Source organism: Mesocricetus auratus, unplaced genomic scaffold (assembly GCF_017639785.1).
Source record: "Mesocricetus auratus isolate SY011 unplaced genomic scaffold, BCM_Maur_2.0 Super-Scaffold_100027, whole genome shotgun sequence".
Lineage (NCBI taxonomy): Eukaryota > Metazoa > Chordata > Mammalia > Rodentia > Cricetidae > Mesocricetus > Mesocricetus auratus.
The window spans coordinates 2777808-2793613 of NW_024429208.1; the positions used below are offsets into that span (position 1 = coordinate 2777808).

Consider the following 15806-nt stretch of genomic DNA (forward strand, 5'->3'; position numbering starts at 1 on the left):
TTCTGATCCAAAATAAATTTTATTCCTAATACAAAACGACCAAGAACGCTGGGGCCACAGAAGAGGGGGCGGCGTGCTGGTCTCAGGTGTTGGGATCAGAGGGTAGAGGAAGGGCCCTCAGAGGATGGTGGTGGCGGCCGGCAGCACTTCCTGACTCAGGAAAACGCCCAGATCCAGGGTGGGGTCTTCCAAGTCCAGCTTCAGGAACTTACCCACCAGTGCCTGGCAACTGCAGGGAGAAAGAACCGAGCCCCTTCTGGGTCTGCACAGGAACCGCTGCCCCGAGAGCTAAGGGTTTCAGAAAGCAGTCAGTTTTGTCATTTTCTGACGCGGTCTTGCTATGTAGCTCAGGCTGGCCTTGAACACTGGGATTACAGGCGTGTGCCTCCACACCTGACTTGGTGAGGGAGGGGCGCAGGGTGGAGGGAGGGTGGGGAGGACGCTTACTTTTCCACCTGGTTCCTCCTCACGAGCTCATTCACGGGTTTGATGGGTTTCCCGCTGCGGATCAAGTCTGAGACCTAGCACGGGAAGGAAGACGGGAGCTGGTGGGGCTCACAGGGGGAGGGGAATGAGGGTCGGGGATCCTGTGGGCCTACAAGTCCAGGTCTTCAAGAGGCGCAGGTATAAGGGTGCAGAGATGCCCAGTGATTACAGCACTGGCTGCTCTCACAGAAGACCTAGGTTCAGTTCCCAGCACCCACAACTGTCTACTCCAGTTTCCTGAGATCTGACCTTCTCTTCTGACCTCCACGGTCGTAGACACGGGCACAAATGCAGGAAAACACTTATGTGTACACAATACATGAGTCTTACATGTACACAATACATAAGTCTTTTTTTTTCTTGAGGTAAGGTTTACAGCATGGAACTCTTTGCAGACCAGGCTAGCCTTGAACTCACAGAGATCCGACTGCCTGAGTGCTGGGATTAAAGGCGATCGTTACCACTGCCCAGCCAGACACATAAATCTTAAAAGCACAGGGCTTGAAGAGGAGCACCTGTGCGGGAAGGGAGCCCGGGGAGGAGGTGGCCGCACACAGGCCCTCGTCACCTCTTTGCCGCGAGCAATGAGCTGCTCAGGAAGGCCCGCCTGGGCGGCCGTATAGGAGGCATGGCTGGCACTGGCAACACCTTGGCAGAGCTGGTAGAAGAAGACGAGGTCGTCGCCGTCCTCACAGGTCTCCATGGTCTGAAAAGACAGACAGTGACAGTGACGGGGCTCCCCTGGGCCTGAGAAGGGGAGAGGCCTCGGGCTGGAGTGACTGCTCACCAGATACTGCACCAGAGGCCCTTGTGGCAGCAGCTGCAGCTGAACGAGGCTCAGGAAATTGGTGGCCACAAAGACGTGGGGGCAGCGGGGCCCCAGGGCCAGCCAGTGTCGAAGCACAGCAGCCAGGAGTGCCAGCCCGTCCACCTGCCAGAGGGCAGAGGTGAGGGGACAGCCAGGGCACCCGTGCCCTTCTGCCCATCCCTGCCCACCATCCCCATTCCCTCTCCGAGCTCAGTCTCCTGTCCCTCCCCTCTCAGCATTCTCTTCTCACCGTGTTGGTTCCCTTCCCAAACTCATCCATGAGGACCAGCGACTGCTCAGTGGCGTTGTTCACCGCCTTGGCCACCTGCAGGGCACAAGTGAACAAGGGGCTCCTTCGCTTTCAGGGCCTCTGATGCTTGCCCTGGGCAAACTACAGCTTCTTCTTTTTTTTGTTTTTGTTTTTGTTTTTACGAGACAGGGTTTCTCTGTATTGTTTTGGAGGCTGTCGGTCCATCCTGGCCTCGAACTCACAGAGATCCGCCTGCCTCTGCCTCCCGAGTGCTGGGATTAAAGGCATGGCCACCACCGCCCGGCAAACTACAGCTTCTTAAGAGTCACACTTATTTGCTCAGCCTTCATTTGGTAGCAATGAAGGAGTCTCCAGGAATGTTTATGGTGTTGCTTCCTCTAGACTCTGACCTGGGTGCTCCCTGGCCTCAAGTACAGAGGACAAGCAGCAGAGGGCATGTGCTCCTAAGGGCAGGGGCGCGGTTCCTACCTGATTATCCCTCCTGCCCCTCCCTCCTTTTGCCCCCTTTAACCTGGTTGAGGTCAATCATGAAGGTGGAGAGTCCGAGGGAGATGGATTCGCAGCTATGAATTCGGGTGAAGATGGCGTCGATTACCCCAATTTCAGCGTCCTCTGCGGGCACAAAGCTGCCCACCAGGGCCATGAACGTGATCAGGCCTACCTGGGCACGGGAGGGGACAGGACATGGACCTGGTTCTATGGGCAAAAGCAAAACTGGGTCTCAACTAAACCTCGAGTGAGAGATTAAGGGGGCGCAGTGTAACTGCAGAGCAGAGACTTCAGAGTTAACTGTGCAGAGTCAGGGTGTGGTGAGTGCATGCTAGGGAATGGCCGGGGCCTCCAGAGGTTGGCCAAGGGGCCCGTGGCCAACACAGGCTGCAGGACAGAGGAGACAGAGGAGATGCAGAGACCTAGGCTGTGTGGCCTCACCTGTTTGAGGTATATGCTCTTCCCTGAGGAGTTGGGTCCAGTGATGACTTTGACCCTCCCTTGGTCCCCGCCACAGTCTGTGGAGTTGGGCACGAAGGTTCGCGCACACAGTTCCATCAGAGGATGCCTGTGGGGGGAGGGACGTCGCGTGGACTGTAGATCCGGGCGGATGAGCCCCACACCAGAAGATGGAGCCTGTGGGCCCCTTGTGTCTGCGTCTGGCCCCGCTCTGTTCTCACCTGCCATTCTTGATCCGTACTCCATGGGTTCGGGGAGAGTAACGCGGCCTTGAGTAGCCATAGTCCCGGGCAGCACTGGCAAGAGCCAGCAGGACATCGAGGCGGGAGGCCAGGTCCAACACCCGAGTGAGGGCAGAAGCCCGCGCCAGCACCTGGCACTGCAGCTGGTACATCAGCAGGGTCTCCTGGTCTGGGGAAGGAGCTGGGGTCAGTTCAGGGAAGTGAAGACAGACACAGAGGCCCCTGAAAGATCTGGAAGCAGGCATACAGATGCAGTGACTCCCGCAGCTGTTCAGAAGGGAACAGAAGGCCAGAGAGCAGACTGTTGTTGGGGCTGCCTCCCCAGGCTGCTCACCGCGGATCTCGCAGTGCAGGTCCCCCAGCAGGGCATCCAGCTCCTTGGTTCGCGTGCTGCGATAGTGCAGCTTGTCCTCTGAGAGAAACTGGGAGCAAGGGTTCCAAGCTCTGGGCTTTTGTCTCTTGTTTTTGCTTAGTGACACAATTTCACTCTGTAGTCCTGGCTGGCCTGGAACTCACAGAGATCCCCCTGCCTCTGTCTCCTGAGTGCCAGGATCACAGTTGTGTACCACCATGCCCAGTGGCTTTTCATCCCTCGGTGTCCCTCTCCTCCCCCTCCCCCAGTGCCCCGCCCTACCTTCTCTGTCTCAGCTCTGCTTGAGCTAGACATGGCCCCACACTTTGCTCAGTGCTGAAGGCGATCTTCCAGCTTCCTGTCAATTCTTCTTCACACCCCCACCCCACCCAGCGGCGGGAGGAACAGGGATTTACCATGAAGTCCAGGCCCTCAATCTCAAAGTCACTGGCCTCCACCATGAAGGGCAAGCGGGGAATGGAAAGAAGGAAGCCGATCTGGGGAGAGGAGAGGCAGAGCGGGGTGAAACCTGCGGGACAGCCTCCTCGCAGACACCACTGGGGTGCTCCATCTCTCCCCTCAGAGAGCTACAGTCACCAAAGGTGTTCACGTCCCCAGGCTGCGGAGCTGGCTGGCTGGGCATCACCACAGCCCCTAGAGGCCCCGCCCTCCCCCTGCTCACCAGAGGGATATAGATGACACTACAGGAAGGGATTCGAGTGTCCAGATTCTCCAGCTCCTTCTGGGCAACTTCAGTGAGGAAGCTTGGGAGCCCCGTCAGCCGTCGCTTTTCTAGGCGTGTAGACAAAGGTGAGGTCCAGGGAGATTAGGGGTTCAAGGCCAACCCTGGCCACATGAAAAAAGTCCTGGTTGGCTGGGCATGGTGTGCATGCTATAATAATTCAAGCACTCCAGAAGTGGAGGCAGGAGGGTCAGCACTTTGAGGCCATCCTTAGCTACCTATTCGGTTTGAGGCTAGCCTATGCTATAGGAGACTCTGGTTTTGGTGTCTGGCTGGCAGGCCCCCAGGACCCCCGTGCCCAGAACTCACTCGCATCTATTTCCGGATCTATGTTGGGGAGGACTGTGAAGCGATTTTCAGCAAGACTTTCCTCAAAGTCCACCTGAGGAGACAGACAGGAAGTCCAGTTTCTGAGCACCCAGTACCCTTTCTCTGTCCTGTCCTCACCCCCCCAATTCTCTAACACTAATTTTCACACACTTCTCTCCACACCCTGTTCAGTTACCAAACTGATCCCATCCTCTCCATCCCATCCCAACCTCTCCATCCCATCCCAACCTCTCCATCCCATCCCGTGCTCTCCACCCCATCCTCTCCATCCCATCCTCTCCATCCCATCCTCTCCATCCCATCCTCTCCATCCCATCCCGTGCTCTCCATCCCATCCTCCCATCCCATCCCATCCTCTCCATCCATCCTCTCCATCCCATCCTCTCCATCCCATCCTCCCATCCCATCCCATCCTCTCCATCCATCCTCTCCATCCCATCCTCTCCATCCCAACCTCTCCATCCCATCCCATCCTCTCCATCCATCCTCTCCATCCCATCCTCTCCATCCCATCCTCTCCATCCCATCCCGTGCTCTCCATCCCATCCTCCCATCCCATCCTCTCCATCCCACCCCATCCTCTCCATCCCATCCTCTCCATCCCACCCCAACCTCTCCATCCCATCCTCTCCATCCCATCCCATCCTCTCCATCCATCCTCTCCATCCATCCTCTCCATCCCATCCTCTCCATCCCATCCTCTCCATCCCATCCTCTCCATCCCATCCCATCCTCTCCATCCCATCCTCTCCATCCCATCCTCTCCATCCCATCCCATCCTCTCCATCCCATCCTCTCCATCCCATCCCATCCTCTCCATCCCATCCTCTCCATCCATCCTCTCCATCCCATCCTCTCCATTCATCCTCTCCATCCCATCCTCTCCATCCCATCCTCTCCATCCCATCCTCTCCATCCCATCCTCTCTGTTCCCACTCCACTCTCTGCTTCCTCCTCATGTCCCCTTTCCTCTCACCACTTTCCCAATAAGGCTGGCAATGTGGTGCAGGTCGTCAGAGAACTCTTGGGCGATGTCGTGAAAAAGCTGGATGGACTGTGGCAGGGAGCGGCAGATGTCCCTCAGGCCCAGGGCACTATACACAGTCTGCAGGAGAGAGCCCAGGAAGGTGAGGCAGCTCAGGGAGCTGAGGGAGCGGGTGTAGCCGACTGAGAACAGAGGCGGTGGGGACACAGAGAAGTAATAGAGGCTCAGAGAGACACAGCGAGGCACACGTGAAAACAGAGACATTGCCAGTTAGACTGTGCAAGAGAGATTAGGAATAAACGTCGAGGAAAAGGGTCGAGGACGTGGTTCAGCAAGGGAAGCTGAGGGTTGCTGAGCCTCGCAGCCGCGTTCCTTCTCCAGACCCCTGTGTGTGTGTGAAGGAGGGAGTCTCTCAGGTTGTACTCTGGTTTCCAAGTGAGAGTCATGGCACAAGCTAGCACAGACTACACTAAGTAAATAAATACATATTTTTGTTTTGTTTTGTTTTTTGAGACAAAGTTACTCTGTGTATCTCCGGCTGTCCTGGAACTCGCTCTGTAGACCAGGCTGGCCTCAAACTCAGAGATCCGCCTGCCTCTGCCTCCTGAGGGCTGGGATTAAAGGTGTGCACCACTACTGCCTGGCTAAAAAAAGTGTTTTTTTAGGAGCCAAGAAAAGAAGCAAACAGGAAGCAGCAGCCACAGCATGGGCCCTGCAGGGAGGAAAGGCTCGGAGTGCTCGGGAGCCAGGCTGAGCCAGTGGAGGAGCTCTCACCTAACCGCATCTCAGCCCTCTCTCTCACCTAACCGCATCTCAGCCCTCTCTCTCACCTAACCGCATCTCAGCCCTCTCTCTCACCTAACCGCGTCTCAGCCCTCTCTCTCACCTAACCGCGTCTCAGCCCTCTCTCTCATCTAACCGCGTCTCAGCCCTCTCTCTCATCTAACCGAGTCTCAGCCCTCTCTCTCATCTAACCGCATCTCAGCCCTCTCTCTCATCTAACCACATCTCAGCCCTCTCTCTCATCTAACCACATCTCAGCCCTCTCTCTCATCTAACCGCGTCTCAGCCCTCTCTCTCATCTAACCGCATCTCAGCCCTCTCTCTCATCTAACCGAGTCTCAGCCCTCTCTCTCATCTAACTGCATCTCAGCCCTCTCTCTCATCTAACCACATCTTAGCCCTCTGGACAGAGCCCTAAGCGGCAGAGGTCTCGCTCTGGGGAAGAGCTGTGTGAACTGCAAGCCAGCAAAGTGAGCTGTACAACTGACCAAGTAGTCGAGTTTCAGAAAACAAGACTAACACGGCCTGAAACAGTTAGGGAAAGCCGTTTCAGAGAAAAGGAAATGTGACAGGTCGTGAATAAAGACTCAAAAGTCGACAGGTGGATCTCTGTGAGTTCGAGGCCAGCCTGGTCTACAGAGCCGATTCCAGGACAGCCTCAAAAACAATACAGAGAAACCCTGTCTCGAAAAACTAAAAAAAAAAAAAAAAAAGACTCAAAAGTCATGTGAGAGCAGGAACAGAGCACATGGACTGGAGAGGAAGGCACAGCGACCACCTCCAGTTCACGGAGGAGACCCTGGAGTAAAGGCCTGAAAGCCTCACTCTTGATAAACAAACTCGCAAATGGACAGCTGGGGCTTGAACCAGGTGTGTACACCTGCCCCCTCATGTCTCTCTCAAATTGAACCCAGGACCCAGGGTCCTCACAGTACTCCAGGGCTGAGCTGTGACCCCTACCCTTGTTTATTCTGAGATACCACCAAGTAATCCACACAGCTGTCTAACTCACTTGGTAGCCCAGGATAACCTTAAACTTCTTTTGTTTTGGGGGAGAGGACAAGGTCTCAGTTGGGTGTGGTGGCACAAGTCTATAATCCCAGCTCCCTGAAAGGTGAGGAAGATGGATCACAAGTTCAAGATCAGCTTGGATGCCATAGTACATCTGAGGCTAGCCTGGGCTATATTAGTGCATCTGAGGCTAGCTTGGGCTATATTTTGAGACCCACTTTCAAAAGTAACCAACCAAAGAAGCAAGCATCAGTGCTTAGGATGCAGAGGCAAAAGATCGCTATAAATTTGAGGTTGGCTTAGTCTACAAAACAAGCTCCAGGACAGCCAGGGCTACACAGTGAGATCCTGTCTCAAAATAGATAAGAATAAATATTTTTTTTGGTTTTTTGAGACAGGGTTTCTCTGTGGCTTTGGAGGCTGTCCTGGAATTTGATCTGTAAACAGACTGAGATCCGTCTGCCTCTGCCTCCCAAGTGCTGGGATTAAAGGTGTGTGCCACCAATGCCTGGCAGAAATAAATCGACTGACATAGAGCTGAGGAATCTATCTCAGTGATAGACCATTTGCCAAGCATGTGTAACATTCTAGGTTCAGTTCACACACACACTCCATACACACACACACACACACACACCATAAACACACACACAAACCGCACGCACACGTATACACACACAAGCACACACGCACGCGCCCACCTGCACACACACAATTGTTTTGTGATTATAGGATGTTAATTTAAGGGAAGGCAGGATAACTATAATTCTTGCAACTTTTAAGTCTTAAATTGCTTCAAAAAATAAGACCCAGCAAGACGCGGCAGTAGACAAAGGCACTTGCTTCCGATTGCTCACAACCTGAGTTCAACCCTGGTGTCCGCATTGAGGAAGGAGACAACTGACCCCTGACCCCTGACCCCTGGTGCTTTCCTCTCACCCCGCATGCACACTGTCTCACGAGTGCTCCACATTCACAAAGCAATGCAATCAGTTTTTAAAACCTAAGTAAAACAATACAACAATACATTTTAAAATTCAGAAAGAGACAGGGGCGTGGTGGCACACACCTTTAATCCAAACACTCAGAAGGAAGGCGGAGGAGGGGCAGTTTCTGTGAATTTTAAGCCAGAACTCTGCATAAAGAGTTCACGACAGCCAGGGCTACACAATCAGAAGCTGTTTCAAAAAAAAAAAAAAAAAAAAAAAAAAAGGAAATAAATGTGGTGGTTTGAATGGAAACGGCCCCCACAGGCCCATAGGGAGTGGGCGGCGCTCCCTGCTGTCTGAGGTCAGTGCTCAGCTCCTCTCCAGCGCCGTGTGCGCCTGTGCGCTTCCACGCCCCCACCATGGTGACAGTGGACTACACCTCGGAACTGTAAGTCGGCTGCTGTGGTCACGGTGTCTCCTCACAGCAACAGAACACGAAGACGATAGATATTTACTTCCTTTACAAGAGCTGCTGTGGTCACGGTGTCCCCTCACAGCAACAGAACACGAAGACGATAGGTATTTACTTTGCTTTATGATTATGTAAGCATATTTACAGTCATAGCAACCCAGACAAGGCACACATCACTAATTCTAGCTTCTGCCCCACTGTCTTTACAACACTAACGTCAAACCTCACAGGTCCTGGAGAGACCGCTCAGCAGTTAGGAGCTCTGGCTACTCTCGTAGAGGACTACGGTTTGTTTGTTTGTTTTCCAGAACCCACAGGGTGGCTCACAACCATCTGTAACTCCAGTTCTAGGAGGTCTGACGCCCTCTGCTGGCCTCTCCAGATTAGGCATGCACATGTTGTACAAGGGTACATGCAGGATAAAATGATACAGGCGGTGAGGACCTCGTGGTTCTGATATTGAGCAGTGATACCAGTGCCAACTTTTTAATCACTGCAATGTATTTGTGGATGAAATAAAATAATGGCGGGCTGGAGAGATGGCTCGGAGGTTAAGAGCACTGACTGCTCTTCCAGAGGTCCTGAGTTCAATTCCCAGCAACCACATGGTGGTTCTCAACCATCCATAATGAAATCTGGCGCCCTCTTCTAACATGCAGGTAGACACAATGAATAAATAAATAAATAAGTCTTTAAAAAAAGAAATAAAATAATGGCTGGAGGTAAAAGGAGATTGTCAGGAGTATTGACACTGAACGATTGGGCACAAGGGGAGTAATTATACTATTCCTTGCAAATATTTTCTGCAACACAAAGTTTAAAAGAAGCGTCAGTGGGTAAACTGTGGCAGTGCATCCAGAGTGGAGACGGTCTGTACACAGGACTTGAAGCTTATCTGGGATTTCTGGGTCTAAGAAGGGGAGCCTGCGCCAGGCGTTGATGGCGCACGCCTTTAATCCCAGCCCTCTGGAGGCAGAGGCAGGTGGATCTCTGTGAGTTCGAGACCAGCCTGGTCTACAGAGCGAGTTCCAGGACAGCCTCCAAAGCCACAGAGAAACCCTGTCTCAAAAAACCAAAAAAAAAAAAAAAAAAAAAAAAGAAAGAAAGAAAGAAAGAAAGAAAGAAAGAAGGGGAGCCCGCAGCCCTTGGACTCAGGAGAAGGGGCAGGAGGATCCTGAGAGAGGCCTTACCTTGTAGAGGACTTGCCAGTCACTGACCTTGGTGTGGGACAGCTCCATGCGCTTCAGGATCAGCTACAAACAGACAAAGGGACAGCCATGGTTTGCCATTTACTGTCTGATACCTCTCAAGAGGCCCACAGTCCAGGCTGGAGAGATGCTTTTCCAGAGGTGTGGTCCCCAGGGTCCACAGACGGAGGTTCACAAACACCCATACTCTAGCTTTAAGGAACCCACCATCCTATTATGGACTCTGCAGTCACCCATACTCACATGCAAATACTCCACACAGAGTCATCTGACTTTTGTTTTGTTTTTTTTGTTTTTTGAGACAAGCTCTGGCTGAACTGGAACTTACTATGTAGACCAGGCTAGCCTCAAACTCATACATGCTATACATGTATAAAATTAAAAATAATATAAATCTTAGGCTGGGCAGTAGTGGCCTACACTTGGGAGGCAGGTGGATCTCTGAGTTAAAAGTCAGCCTGGTCTTCATACCAAGTTCCAAGTCAGTTAGGACCACACAGAGACCCTGTCTCAAAAACAGTCAGGTGTGATGATGCACAACTTCATCCATCACTTGGGAGACAAAGGCAGGTGGATCCCTGTGAGTTCCCAGCCATACGGTTACATGGTGAGACCCTATCTCAAAACACAAAACAAATAAACTAAATTTTAATAAAATAAACAAAAGAAGCCCCAAGTTTTCTATAAGCCATCAGCCTCACTCACCCCCCCCTCCACCCTGGACTCTCGGCATCACTCCCGACTCTGCCATGGGGGCTCTCAGCCTCACTCCCCCGCCCTGACCTCTGCCATGGGGGTGCTCAGCCTCACCCCCTGCCCCTGCCCCTGCCCCGACCTCTGCCCTGGGCTCACAGGCACATTCTTGATGTGGCTCAGGAGACGGTGCGTCATCTGGGCTGTGTCCAGATTCTGAGGCATCAGAAAAAACTGAATGACATCCAGACGAGAATTGAGTTCCTTTAGCTCCTGAGTTGGACGTGTAAACCATAGCCTGGGGGTGGGGGGTTGGGATGGGGAAATTAGAAGCCACATCTCTCATCATCTTCATTTTTCCTGGAAATCTTCGGGGCGCGTGGTAATATGTGCCTGCAGCATGCTATAGGAATGTAAGTGCAAGGCCCTGTCTGTGTTCTCATGTTTGTATGTACTTGAGAAAATTGCTGGATGTCACTATGTCTATGTCTGTATGTCATGGGTTTGATGGGTGAGACCATGTGTCACTCATGTGAATATGTAATAGAGCATGTCAATATTTTAGAGCAAGAGCAGTGTGTTGTGGCATTTGTGTGCCAACACTACAGTTCTCTGTGGCTGAGTGGGAGAGGCTGAGTCAGTACGCGTTTGCTATCTGAATGCAGCTGTGACAGTATTTTAGGGCAACAGCACAGATGAAATTTCATCTTTCCATGGTTTTCCTGTGTAAATGCCTATAACTAATTCTCATTCTCTCTCCTACTCTCTTCTTTTCTTTCTTCTTCTGGCAATGTTTAGGGTTGGGTCAAGGCTTACTCATAATCCAAGCACCAAACTACTAAGCCACACCCCCAGCCTGCATTTTTTTTTTTGAGACAGGTTTCACATAGTTCAGGCTGGTCGCAAAATTGCCTGCCTCTCTGTCTCTGGTGGGATTAAACACAGGGGCCATCATACCCAACACATCTTACAATTTTTCATAATGGTCATCTTTTGTAGAGAGAGGACTTGGGGAGACATTGTGAAGGTGTTTCAATGAGTGGATCTGATTCATTAATGACTAGCGTGTACAAACATTACATCTTCTGTTGCCAGAAGTATTACCTGTTACGTTAAATAAACTATTGCATAGTAATAACGTCTCATCTGTATTTGTTTAATTCTGGGTGTGGGTTCTGTAAGAACTTTAGCCTGGGGGTTCTTTTCTACATTACAGGAAGCCATTACTCATGTTGTCTATGAGTTAGCGAGTGGAGACATGGGCCTCAGGATGCGTACCTCATCCCATTTAGCCCATAGCCAGTCATGTTCAGTCAGAACATCCCAAATTAGAATAAAACCAAAGATCCATTTCAGTTCAAGGGTGGGCTTTGGCCATCCCTGTTCTCCACAAAGAGGGCTTGGGTCATGGAAGTGCAGGCCGGGCTGGGAAGGTCTGGCCCCACTCGGCAGAGCACAAGTGTCCTTTAGGGGACTTTCTGATAGGACACCTGGATTTACCAGGCTTGTGTTCTGTTGATGGCCCTGATTTCACAACCGTGCTGGGATTAAAGATGTGTGCCACCACTGCAGGCAAGGTGCATTACTTTTGTTTACTCCTTCTTGTGGGATTTCCATCCATTTGGCCAATGACCTCTGAGGAAACAAGTCCTAGGGCGTGGTCTTGTCTGTATAAGTACAGCTTACGAGCTGGGGAGAGGGGTGGTGCTCTCTGGAGCTCTCTTGGCACTGGGAGCTGGAGCAAGAAGCAGAGGCAGCGCCGTTGGTGCTCTTCATCCGGACAGGACAGCGGCACGAAAGCAGCTGGGTCAGCAGCAGAATCTGCTTTGCTCTGTATCTGTGAGTTTGTCTTTTCCTTGCACCCCTCAATTGATTGGTTGTTAGATTTTTGTGGGTTCTCGATTCTGTGCTGCATTTGTTTAACTATGTAAAGATGTGCTGCCTCTGTTTCTCCCTGCCTGCCTAAGGCACCTGATTGGTCTAACAAAAAGCTGACCAGCCAATAGCTAGGCAGGAGAGGGATAGACAGTGTTTCCAGGTAGAGAGAAATACAGGCTCGGGAAGAGAGAAAAAAAGGAGGAGGAGAGAATGAGGAACACGCCTGGGGCAAGAAGCCAGCAGATGCCAGACAGACAGAGAAGCAGTAAAAAGTAAGAGCTCAGAACTCAGAAAGGCAACAGCCCCAAGGAAAAGAAGAGAACCAGCGTAATTTAAAACCACTAGCCAGAAACATGCCTAAGCTAAGGCTGGACACACAAAACTTAATAAGTCTCTGTGTCATGATCTAGGAGCTGGTTGGTGACCCAAAAGAAAAAGCCTGGTACTCGTCCCCAGTCCTTACTCTATTCCTCCCCTCTAAAAATTTACAGGTATGAGCCGGGCGGCTGTGGTGTAGTCTTTAATCCCAACAGAGGCAGAGGCAGACAGATCTCTGAGTATGAGGCCATCATGATCTACAGAATGAGTCCCAGGACAGCAAGGGCTACACAGAGAAACCCTGTCTTAAAAAAACAAGACAAATGTGTGTATTGTGGTATGTATGCAATGAGTGTGCAAGTATGTGCCTCTGAAGGCCAGAGGGTCTCAGACCCTGGAACAGAGCTCCACACAGTTGTTAGCAGCATGGCCTGGATGCTGGAAACTGAACAAGGATCCTCTAGAAGAGTAGCAAGTGATCACACACACACACACACACACACACACACACACACACACACACACACACACACACAGAGGCCTTGTAGCAAAGGCCTCAAACTTGTACTATATTCTAGACCCACTCTTTCCCAGTTCTGAGATTACAGGCATTTGCCAGGATGCCTGGCTCTCTCCATCTTTAGCATAATTCTCTTCTTCATGGGAAATTCTTTTCCTCCATGCTAGGCATGCTGATCCATTCCTGTAATACCAGCACCCAGGAGTCAGAGAGGGGGATAATCACAAGGTGAATTACAATCTGGGCCTTTCTAGCAAGTTTCAGGCAGGTCTGGGATACATAGTGAGACCATGTTTCAAACAAACCCTGTAAGACCTCCACATCCCCCTCCTATTCCTGCTTGAAATTCCGGATTTACATCTAAAGCATTGAAGAACGTGTGGATACTTGAATCACTCAGAGATCATCCTCAATCAGTCCACAGAGGAATGAGCTGCAGTGGGGTGGGTGGGAGGGGAAGGGGTCACCTATGAGCCTGTCTGGTAGCAAAGGTTTCTATGGACTCAGGTCTGGAGGCGATGTGGCCAGTGTGCTTGAGTTTTCGTACTTTGTTCTCTCTTTAAATAGTTTATCTACAAACTCACATGTCAGACACAGGCAACAGAGCCGGTCGGTGGTGGCGCACGCCTTTAATCCCAGCACTCAGGAGGCAGAGGCAGACGGATCTCTGTGAATATGAGGTCAGCCTGGTCTACAGACTGAGTTCTAGAACAGCCTCCAAAGCTATAGAGAAACCCTGTCTTGAAAAACAAACAAAAAACCAACAAGCAAACCAAAAACAGACACGGGCAACAGGAATTCACAAGCACAAGGCAACTGGCTCACTAAAGATTCTGACCGGACGTGAAAGAGCATCTGAGCACAGGAGCCCATCCACCTCTCGTGTGTGTGTGTGTGTGTGTGTGTGTGTATGTGTGTGTGAGAGAGAGAGAGAGAGAGAGAGAGAGAGAGAGAGAGGGAGAGTGTGTGTGTGTGTGTGTGCGTGTGTGTGTGTGCGGGCCTGTGGACGCTTCACCAAAAAGGTCAGAGCTAGTTTGACCTCAAGCATGAGACTAAATGTTGACAGGAGGGACTAGAGCTAGGAGAAAAGGATTAACAAGGAAATTCGGGATGTGAACCTGAAAACTAAAACCAAGGTGAATGGGGTACGATGATTGGTTTTAATCGTCAACTTGACAGTCTAGAATTATATCTGAGAATGTCTTAGTTATACCCACTGACGTGGAGAACTCCCCCACACTGTGAGCAGCACTCTTCTGGGTTTGGATCAGACTGAATAAGGAGCAAGCTCGTGAGCCCTGTCCTGGATGCACGCATGAGTCCATTGCTCTTTGCTCTTAATTGCAGACATAATGTCACTAGGGTCCTGTTGCTCTGACTTCCCACGATCATGTGACCTGGAACAGTGAGCCAAATAGTCCCTTTTTCCCCGTAAGCGACTTCCCATCAAACATTTTGCCTCAGCAACAGGAAGGACCATAAACACCTCACTACAACATACATATGCTAAGCTTTTCCTGTAATAGGGAAGCATCCTCTTAGCTACTACTTAAGACTTTTTTTTTTTTTTTGGTTTTTCGAGACAGGGTTTCTCTGTGGCTTTGGAGGCTGTCCTGGAACTAGCTCTTGTAGACCAGGCTGGCCTCGAAAAACACAGAGACCCTCCTGCCTCTGCCTACCAAGTGCTGGGATTAAATGTGTGTGCCACCAATGCTTGGCTTGGTTCACAACTTTTTGTAACTCTAGTTCCAAGGGGTCTGAAGCACTCTTCTGACCTCAGGGGACCAGGCACACAAGTTGTGTACAGACATACATACAGGCAAAATACCCATACACATTAAAAATGATAAATAAAAATGTTCCTTAAAAAATTAGATGGAGGCCATCCTGTGCTACATGAGACCCTCTTCAACAGCAAACAAAACAAAAATTATCCAGGTGCAGTGCACACACCTTTAGTCCTAGGAGACAGAAGCAGGGAGGCAGATCTCTGAGTTTGACGCCAGCCTGGTCTACATAGTGAGTTTCAGGACAGCCTGAGCTGTTACTCAGAGAAACCCTGTCTCTAAAAACAAAAACAAAAAATGATTCACACAACTCCTATACATTTGGCCTGACCATTGCATATTGTTACCACCTGTACTTTGCCTAGACACTGCAGGCTCAGAACATCCAGACTTCTTCCTGACACATTTTCCTGGGTAATAGCGTTAATGGCAGTGTAGCATCTCAAGATAGGAGCCTTGGATTGAAGCCTCTCGTTCATTCCTCCATATTCAGTTATTCCCTAATGCCTCTGTGTCTGTCCTGAAATCTCTTAGCCACCCTTCCTCCCTCTACACCAATATCTCATTCTGGCTATCAGGGTCTTTTTTTTTTTTTTTTTTTTGGTTTTTCGAGACAGGGTTTCTCTGTGGCTTTGGAGGCTGTCCTGGAACTCTCTCTGTAGACCAGGCTGGCCTCGAACTCACAGAGATCCGCCTGCCTCTGCCTCCCGAGTGCTGGGATTAAAGGCGTATGCCACCAACGCCCGGCTTTTACTTAAAACTTTTTAAATTTTTTTTGTTTTATGCACGTTGGTGTTTGCCTGCGTGTATGTCTGTGTGATGGTGTCAGATCCCCTGGAACTAGAGGCACAGGTTCAGGTGCTCCTTAACCTCCATGGCATCTCCAGCCCTATTTGAGAAGACTTTTTAAGAAGTGCAGTGGCAAGCCCAGGCCTCTGTCATGATGGCATGTGGTTAGAAAGAACAGCTGATGTGGAGAAGAGACCAGAGGCAGAGACCACTCTGGAGGTAGATGCAATGCTCCTGATAAAGACCCTGGGTTG

At 50.8% G+C, this 15806-nt stretch overlaps 1 protein-coding gene across 5 annotated transcripts in view; it reads right to left on the minus strand.

Moving 5' to 3' along the window:
* Msh5 (mutS homolog 5) overlaps positions 1 to 15806 on the minus strand; it is a 25761-nt gene continuing 9955 nt past the window's right edge. For 3 of the 5 annotated variants that reach the window (XM_040732595.1, XM_040732593.1, XM_005086828.4), the window contains exons 11-25: positions 10420 to 10558; positions 9550 to 9612; positions 5156 to 5284; positions 4159 to 4231; positions 3790 to 3899; positions 3524 to 3604; positions 3090 to 3177; positions 2735 to 2924; positions 2496 to 2622; positions 2077 to 2226; positions 1545 to 1619; positions 1274 to 1417; positions 1055 to 1192; positions 448 to 521; positions 1 to 229 (exon numbers count right to left, since the gene is read on the minus strand). In XM_040732595.1, the coding sequence (XP_040588529.1) occupies positions 118 to 229; positions 448 to 521; positions 1055 to 1192; positions 1274 to 1417; positions 1545 to 1619; positions 2077 to 2226; positions 2496 to 2622; positions 2735 to 2924; positions 3090 to 3177; positions 3524 to 3604; positions 3790 to 3899; positions 4159 to 4231; positions 5156 to 5284; positions 9550 to 9612; positions 10420 to 10558 (1693 nt within the window). In that variant the 3' untranslated portion in view covers positions 1 to 117. Of the gene's footprint in view, positions 289 to 447; positions 522 to 1054; positions 1193 to 1273; positions 1418 to 1544; positions 1620 to 2076; positions 2227 to 2495; positions 2623 to 2734; positions 2925 to 3089; positions 3178 to 3523; positions 3605 to 3789; positions 3900 to 4158; positions 4232 to 5155; positions 5285 to 9549; positions 9613 to 10419; positions 10559 to 15806 lie in introns of those variants that run through there. The other 2 variants (XM_040732594.1, XR_005871473.1) reach the window with 2 other exon arrangements.